This window comes from Condylura cristata, unplaced genomic scaffold (assembly GCF_000260355.1).
Source record: "Condylura cristata isolate star-nosed mole 26May11 unplaced genomic scaffold, ConCri1.0 scaffold00031, whole genome shotgun sequence".
Lineage (NCBI taxonomy): Eukaryota > Metazoa > Chordata > Mammalia > Eulipotyphla > Talpidae > Condylura > Condylura cristata.
In genome coordinates this window covers 2,839,029-2,848,339 of record NW_004567132.1, presented here as the reverse complement: position 1 = coordinate 2,848,339, position 9,311 = coordinate 2,839,029, and the positions used below count along the sequence as shown (strand labels likewise).

Sequence of the window (9,311 nt, the reverse complement as noted above, 5' to 3'; positions counted from 1 at the left end):
CTGCTCCCCTCAGCAGTGTACTTCGTTGATCTGCCTGTTCTGTTCCCCACTCTGTCCCTGGTGAATTCTCTCACCCTCCGCATCTCTGGCCTGTACTCCAGCTCTGTATGAATAAATAACTAAAATCTTTAAAAAAAAAAGTGATGAAGTAATAAATTGGACTATATATAAAGGTCATTGTTGTACTATGAAGTTTGAATTTAAAACTAGTATTTCCCAACTCAGAAGTTCATGAAATAGTAAATTACTCAGGATGTTGATTATTGTCAGCATGGAAAAATTATCCTGTTCTAAAGTATATTTGAGCAGAGATAAGCAGGTTTATTTAATGTGGGTTAAATAGACTAATATTTAATGTGAACATATATGCTAATTCTCTAATATGCTAATGTGAACATATATGCTAATTCTCTAGAAACAAAATATGTAATATTACACAGACTTTTTTGACCACAAAAAGTTACTCCAAATTTCCTGGAAGTAGATAATGGGTATCATCAACCTCTAAATAGAGAGTAGAAATTGTCCATTTTTTACCTCTCACCCCACCTTCTCCTGCTGAAGGAAATCCAGCAGAACAAATCACAAGGACCTATGAGAGCAGAGGCACTTTCCAGGATCCATATCTGTAGAAACTGTGGTTGTTAGTCATCTTTCTGCTTGGCTTACAATAACAGTATAGAGGAACCTAAACTCTGTTTTTATACATGAGAGAGATAAGTATTTGTAGAGGAAAAAAACACTTAATTCTGAGTGCAAAAAGAACAGGAGACAGGTAATATTCTTCAAAGGCAGTACTACTGGCAGAATCTTTACAAGCGAGACTTATACTTTTTCCATTCTTTCTTGGTGATGCACAGCAACAATCAATGAGGGCAATCCAACTTCTCTTGCAAATTTAAGATTGTCAGTATCATCTTATCCTACCATTAGTTTCTGCTTCCTTCTTTCTCTTCTCAGCCCATGGCTTTTGGTTATTTTCTCACATATAGGGAAACTCATTGTGCAAACATGTAGCTGAGGTTGCTTATCACACAACTTCTTGGCTTGAGAGTTGGCATTTATTCTTTTACTTCTAGTTTTTCATTATGTAACTCATCTTCAGTTATTCAGCCACATCAGAATGCTTGTCTTTATCTGAATTTGGCATTTTTAATGAAAAAGGTACCTTAGACAAACATAAAATTTCTAAATGCCCTGTGTGATGTTAAATGTCAACATCTAAAATATGTTAAGTAGGGGGGATATGCAAGATGCCAAATGTTGAATGTAATTACTATGCTCCCATGAGTACCCTAAATAAAAGTATACTTTTAAGTTTATAATTGTACACAGAAATTTTCTTGGAAGATACACAGAATACATAATGCTGGCTATCATGGGGAAGCATACTGAGGGGTTCAAACTAGAAGGATTTACTAAATACATGATTACTACCACCCCTACCCCTACCCCCCAAGAAGAAAAAGGCAGCACCCAAAAAAAGGCAAAATAACAAACGTACTACTATAAGTTTGGTTTTTTGCTGTGAATAATGATTATTTGTTAGAATTGTTTATGGAGCTTTATATGTTTATGAAGAAATGTACTATTCAGGTGGTATATTAAGACCTTTCCAACTTAGTTTTGGTGATTGTCAATTTAGAACACTCTCAGCTTACATTAACATAAATATCAATAGGATGAGAAATATGTGTATTAACCTGATGAACACATTAAACATGGAAGTATTTTTTTTCTCAATTATAGGGGTTCCAATTTCATCTGCTGTTGCAGGTGTAGCAATAGGATTGGTCACCAAAAATAATCCTGACAAGGGTGAAATAGAAGACTATCGTTTGCTGACAGATATTCTGGCAAGTATATTCACATTTTAAAATACTTAATGGAGACAGTCATGCATACTTTACAAGCATCATATGCTTAGGAGAATATTAGTACTCAAGGAATAACTTTCCCCCTCTGCTTTTTTGCCTTGGATTTTATAGGATGTGATTTTAAAATATAAACAGTATGAATATCCATATTAGCTATTGTTTCTTATTGAATATTTGTATCTTAAGTCAAAAATTGAAACAATAGTTGTGTAGAAAGTTTTTCTTTGTGTTTGCTCTTAAAGGACAGAGCTTACTTTTTTTTTTTTTTTAAGATTTATTTATTTGTACAGAACTGGGGTACAGGCCAGAGATGCAGAGGGTGGGAGGATTCACCAGAGACAGAATGGGGAGCAGAACAGGCAGATCGACGAAGTACGCTGCTGAGGGCAGCAGCAGGCGGGTCAGAAGAGGTCTGCCACACCATGTGGTCACCTCCGGGGCAGGCGGGGATCGAACTCATGTGGAAGTGGCTTTGGCTTAGTGCAGTGCTTTAACTTGCTGCGCCACCAGGGAGGACCCGGACAGAGCTTACTTCTAAAGCTATTTTTTTCAACTCATCCACAATAGTCATGGGTGAATTTTATTATTGTTTAAAATTGTATCACAATTTCTGCCCAAAGGGAATTGAAGATTACAATGGTGACATGGATTTCAAAATAGCTGGCACTAATAAGGGAATAACTGCATTACAGGTATTTTTAAACCTATTTTGGTTTATTTTTATAATTAAATAATGTTATGAATCAGTACTTATGTAATTTTGGGCTTTTTTATATTAGGCTGATATTAAATTACCTGGAATACCATTAAAAATCGTGATGGAGGCCATTCAACAAGCCTCAGGTAAGCGAAACCAGGCATCCTTTCATCATTGCTCTTTCATCTTTACTTAGTTAATTGGAATAATATTCCATAAGGCCTATAAAAAATAGGTTTATTGAGGCCTCCATGGTGTAACGGCCTATATCATGAATATAGTATTATCGGGAACATGACTAAACACCAAAATTACAAATTACATAATTTTTTTTTATTTGTTAATTTATGTGTATTAAAACTGGAGTACAGGCGAGAAGTGTGGGGTGTGAGAGGATTTACCAGAGACAGAGTGGGGAGCAGAGTGGGGAGCAGAGACAGAGTGGGGAGCAGAACTGCTAAGGGGAATAGCGATTGAGACAGGAGAGGTCTGCTGTGCCATGTGGGTCACCCCCTAGCTAGGGATTGAACTCGTGCTGCAGTGGCTACGGATAGCTTAAATAGTGCTGCTCTTTAACCCGTTGCGCTACCAGGGAGGGCCCCAAGTTACGTAGTTTTAAGATAATAAATCTTACAGAGAAGGGACTATGAGTACAGCTGCCGAGGTAATCAGAATGTGAAGAGCTTTGATTATTAATCTGAAGAGTGTACACTGTACTCCATGAAAGCTAAAATGTTGCTATATCTGATCAAGTTTATATAGTTATAATTTTTGTTTTTATTTCTTCTAGTGGCAAAGAAGGAGATACTACAGATAATGAACAAAACTATTTCAAAACCTCGGTCATCTAGAAAAGAAAATGGACCTGTTGTAGGTAATACTCTTTTTTTTTTTTTTTTTTAAGATTTATTTATTTATGTATATAGAACTGGGGTATGGGCCAGAGGTGCAGGGGCGTTGAGAGAATTCATCAGAGACAAAGTGGGGAGCAGAACAGGCAGATTGACAAAGTACACTGCTGAGGGGAGCAGCATGCAGGTCAGGAGAGGTCTGCCTCACTATGTGGATCACCTCTGGGCCAGGGATTGAACTCGCACTGAAGTGGCCACCACCAGTACTGTGCTCCAATTGATTTCATGATAAATTAAGCGTAAGTATTTGAAAACTTATATTACTATTGTTAAAGATTTTTTAACTCCATACACAAAAATAATTTAAATACATTTGTAGTCAAAATACTTTAAATTTGGGGGGATAGGCCCTCCCTCATGGCGCAGCGGGTTAAAGCACAGTACAGAGAAGTTTAAGCCACTTCCTCATGAGTTCGATCCCCGCTTGCCACGGAGGAGATCCACATGGCGTGGCAGACCTCTCCTGACCCGCCCGCTGCTCCCCTCAGCAGTGTACTTTGTCAATCTGCCTGTTCTGCTCCCCACTCTGTCTCTGGTGAATTCTCTCACCCTCTGCATCTCTGGCCTGTACCCCAGTTCTGTATGAATAAATAAATAAATCTTTAAAATAAAAAAATTGGAAAAAAAAAAAATAAATAAATAATAAAAAAATTGGTGGGATATTCTGAGACAATACAGCTTTGCATAATTTTCATCAAATACCAAGCTTTTTCTGTTTCTCACAAGGTTTACATGTGTTTAGGCCAAAAAAAACTTGAGTGACATGTCATGTTTTAGGTTCATATATGTATTTAAATTTGTCTGCTTTACATTTCAGAAGCCGTTCAAGTTCCATTATCAAAAAGAGCCAAATTTATTGGACCAGGTGGATATCATTTAAAAAAACTTCAGGCCGAAACTGGTAAGAATTGTATGAATTTTGGAGGTTCTTTTTTTTTATTTAATGGTAGGCCATCTAAGTTTACCATTTCATCTCTATTATGTTGCTCCAAAAATATATTTGAGGAATGAAGGACCAAGAGAAAGGATTAAACATTGATGTGTCTACTGTACATTTTCTAGATGCCACTTAATAAATCAGCAGAGAGTCATCCCTAGCTATATTCAAGAAAACAATCTAGAATTCATCAGGATTTAGGTTAGCAGCATTTTAAAATCAAAAATCTAGAAAAATGTTTAGTTTTTTACTTTAGAAGAGTTTTGCTCTAATTTTCTCTTGCCATTATTTCTGCTATGTTCATTAAACTTCTATTTAAACTCTTTAAAATATGTGTGGAAATTATATGGTTTAAGCTTATTTTTCTCTGGAAGCAAATTTGGGGTTATATGACATAGTACTTACCAGCTTTGAGGTTATGATAGCAGAAAGTAGCAGAGGTGCGTTAGCTAAGAGCCATCTCTTAAGATCCAGAAACTGACATGATTTGATCCCTCATCATGTATTTGCTATAATAAAGGATAAGAGAGAAAGAGAGGAAAGAGTTCTAGTCAAGTTTCTACCCTTAATTATAAGAGTAAAACCAAACTCTAAAATTAGAATTTAATATGCTTTATTCCACCAGATCGTGAACTCCAAGAGAGTGGGATATTGGCTCACTGTTGTATCCTCAGGGCTTATCGCACATATATGCAGTGTGTATTTATTGATGAATCAACCCCTCATTCCTAAAGCAGTGATTACACAGAACAATCCAGCCCAGCTACCTTCAGGTCACTCTCCTGCACCCATTTTAAGACAAATCTAACTGAATGAGCAAATTAACCTTAATATGTTATATTATCTTTTTTAAAGGAGTAACTATTAGTCAGGTGGATGAAGAAACATTTTCTGTATTTGCACCAACACCTAGTGCTATGCATGAAGCAAGAGACTATATTAGTGAAATCTGCAAAGATGATGTAAGCATAGATCTTGTTATAGTTACATTTTTTTAATTGGTTGTTGGTTTTTTCTTTATTAATCTTATGACCTCTCTTATATTTACAGCAGGAGCAACAGTTAGAATTTGGAGCAGTTTATACTGCCACAATAACTGAAATCAGGTAACAGCAAGTAATATGCTATACTAGTTTTTAGAAGATTTATATTACAAGCCTGTGTCAACAGTTTACTTGCTGTGAATTATCAGGCATTTAGATTATATGTCACTTACCATATAATCATTATTTCTAAGCTCTTTAATAAGTTAGTATTTTACTTATCAGTTTAAATTTTCAGAATATAGCTGTGATTACAAACATACTATTAGAGCCTTCTAAATAACTGTTTCTAAATAGTTTTCTTTAACCAAACCATGTACCATTTTAATTTTCTCAATAAATAGTAAACAGTCCTCAGATAGATTTAGCAGTATTTCCTTTTTCTTGTTTTTGGTAGTTTCTTGTTGATTTGTTTTATTTATTTATTTGTAAAGATTTTATATATTTATGCATGTGGAAATGGGGTATAGGCCCCCAGGGGCAGTGAGAGAATTCACCAGAGACAGAGTGGAGGGCAGACAGGCAGATCGATGAAGTATACTGCTGAGAGGAGCAGTGAGCAAGGAGACAGGAGAGGTCTGCTGTGCCATGTGGATCACCTCTGGGGCAGGGTGCAAACTCCCACTGAAGTGGCCAAGACTTGGTTTTGCTTTGCAGTACAGCACTCCAACCCCGCGGGCCACCAGGGAGGGCCCAATGTTGCTGTGTTTTAAAGATAATACTACTTAATCTTTCATGCCTAAGAAGTTATTTTATTAAATGCCAGTTTCAACTTCACAACTTTTTTTTTTACCAACTAAAGAAATTGTTTTAGATTTTCAGAATTAGAAAAATCCTTTTTTTTTTTTTTTTAAAGATTTATTTATTCGTACAGAACTGGGGTACAGGCCAGAGATGCGGAGGGTGAGAGGATTCACCAGAGACAGAGTGGAGAGCAGAACAGGCAGATCGACAAGTACACTGCTGAGCGGAGCAGCGGGCGGGTCAGGAGAGGTCTGCCATGCCATGTGGATCTCCTCTGGGGCAGGCGGGATCGAACTCATGCGGAAGTGGCTTAAGCTTTGTGCTGTGCTTTAACCCACTGCGCCACAAGGGGGGGGCCGAAAAATCCTCCTTTTAAAAAAAAAATTGTCATCTGTAGCAAGAATCTCCCAAACTATTCAAAATGGAAAAAGCAATATGGGTATACTTTCAATTGAAAAAATAAATATTCTATTAAATAATCATATATTTGGGCCCTCCCTGGTGGTGCAACAGATTAAAATGCAGCACTACAAAGCAAGCCACATCCGCTTCAGCACAAGTTCAATTCCCCGGGCCAGGAATTTTGCTCCACATGGCACCGCAAACCTCTCCTGTCTTGCCTGCTGCTCCCCTCAGCAGTGTACTTCATCAATCTGTCTGTTCTGCACCCTGCTCTGTCTTTGGTGAAGTCTTTCACTGTCCCTGTACCCTTGGCCTGTACCCCAGTTCTTACACATAAATAAATCTTTAAAAATAATTTTAAAATAAATGTATATTTTAATTATTATAAATATAATTATTATAAATAAGGGCTTTTTGATTGTTTTTTATTACTTTGTTCTTGTATAAAAATATAATCACAGTTTTATTAGTAGTAGATACTTATTATTCTAACCAGGCTTATTTCCTTTTTCTAGAGACTCTGGAGTAATGGTTAAACTGTATCCAAATATGACAGCAGTACTACTTCATAACACACAACTTGATCAACGAAAGGTAAAAAATAAGGTTTATTTTTTAGGCTGCCTTAAAATAACCACAATAAAATTACTTAGATGACTAGGATTATACATTTTGTCAACTATTAGCCTAATACAAAAAAAACAAATAAGCCAGGTGCTGCTGACAAGTTTTACAGTGATGACCACAGATACTTATAATTTCCCTTTTATGATGAAATTAAATTTTGAATTAGAATAACTAGTAACATCTAGAGTTCACACATAGTAGTTACTAAAAATATTTAGCTATAAAACCTGTTTTCTCAATTTTCTTGACCAGCCAGTCACAGCTGGGTAATTCTTGGGATGTTTTAAATTTATTTAACCTTTGTTATAGTTCATGTATTTGGAAGACTAAAATATGAGACTATTCAAGAAGGTTAAGGGGACTAGAAAGAGTGTCTGTTTGGCCATATGTTAAAATACAAAGCTATAGAAAGTTGAACTGTTATTACTAGCTCTTAATAAACAATCCATGCAACAGAAAAGAGACCAGAAATAAGCCAATTAATATACATGTGAATCTACATGCTAAAAGTTACATTTTCAGTGAGTGAAGCAGAAAAAATTACACAGTTGTATTGATTATAATACAGTTGGTTATAATAAAGAATGATCTGGATTAAGGAACTGAATGTCAAAAAAAAATTTTTAAGATAGGTGAGGGGAAGAAAAGGAAAACCTGGGTTATGAGGGCAATAGTAGGGAATTTGGAGATTGAGAGAGGACACTAGAGGAAAATATGGATATTTAATAATCTTTGGATTTAGGAAATTGTTCTCAGCATAAAAAATCTCTCAAAAATATTAGCAAGTTGATAAAATTTGGTCTCATAGTTTTGTAAATTACATAGCAAATTATAATATAGTTGAAAGACAAGTGGCAACTTAGGAGAAAAACCCACATCATGCCGGAAGCTTGATATGTATAGGGTATTTGGAGAACAATAAGAAAAATAAATGCCAATGTGAAAATGGAGAAAGTGCACAAACAAATAAGCTTTTTCTTTGTCTTTTTTTAAAGATTAATTTATTTATGCATACAGAGCTAGGGTACACATCAAAGTTGCAGGGTGGTGAGAGGAATCACCAGAGACAGAGTGGGGAACTGAACAGGCAGATGGACTGAATACACCTCTGAGGGGAGCAGTGGGTGGGTCGGGAGAGGTCTGCTGCACCTTGTGAGTTGGGCAGCGATCAAATTCATGTTGAAGTGCCTTTAGCTTCTCAGGGCTGTTCTTGAACCCACTGCGCCAGCAGGGAGGGCCAGCTTTTTCTTTTTTAAATGAACATAGATATTCAGCTGCAACAATTGTTTTAATACAAATGAAACTAAGATACTATTTATAAACTATCACTCACTTAGCCAAGTGTAAAGAAAAAAAATGGACATTCTCATACCCTATTAAAAGGAGTGTAAATTGGGACAAATTTTTGGAGACTGGTAACTGTGTGTGAATACAGTACATATTTGAGGACTTTGTGCAACACTGAAATATATTTTTTCTCAACATTTTAGAAAATTTTCACCCTATAGTAAAATTGAAACCTAGTACGCTGACTCACCAATATACCTTTCATCTCAATTTTCCAGTTATAACACTTCACAGCATTAGAATGTAAAACACATTGACCATCTTTAGGGGATTATTAAAACAAATTTTATAGTTTGGATACTCAAGTTATTTTTCATTTACTGAAATAAAGACTTTCCTCCACATATTATTGGATGAAAAATTGACACATTATAAATCAGTAACTTGAGAAAGGGCCACTTTTATGAGTGCAGTGTATACCATACTAAATAGATATTTGAGGTAGTTATCTTTAAGTCATGCAGTTATGGATAATTTTTACTATCATCTGAATATTTCTGTATTATTTCAAATCCTTAGCATTAACACATTTCATAATCGACAAAACCATTAAAACTTTCCTACTTAAAAAAAAACTTCTATTCACTTCTCCAAAGAGGAAATGCAGATGGCCAACAGGCATATGAAAAAATGTTCAACATCACTCGTCATAAGGGAGATGCAAATTAAAACCACAATGAGATACCACCTCACCCCAGTGAGAATGGCACATCTTCAAACAACTAG

The 9,311-nt window shown here is 35.8% G+C and overlaps 1 protein-coding gene across 1 annotated transcript in view; it reads left to right on the top strand.

The window, feature by feature from the left end:
• Positions 1-9,311, top strand: part of PNPT1 (polyribonucleotide nucleotidyltransferase 1) — a 46,140-nt gene that overhangs the window by 34,730 nt on the left and 2,099 nt on the right. The window contains exons 19-26 of the mRNA XM_004691414.1: positions 1,750-1,856; positions 2,498-2,569; positions 2,657-2,720; positions 3,365-3,448; positions 4,303-4,386; positions 5,278-5,384; positions 5,473-5,528; positions 7,127-7,205. Of these exons, the coding sequence (XP_004691471.1) occupies positions 1,750-1,856; positions 2,498-2,569; positions 2,657-2,720; positions 3,365-3,448; positions 4,303-4,386; positions 5,278-5,384; positions 5,473-5,528; positions 7,127-7,205 (653 nt within the window). The remainder of the gene's footprint in view (positions 1-1,749; positions 1,857-2,497; positions 2,570-2,656; positions 2,721-3,364; positions 3,449-4,302; positions 4,387-5,277; positions 5,385-5,472; positions 5,529-7,126; positions 7,206-9,311) is intronic.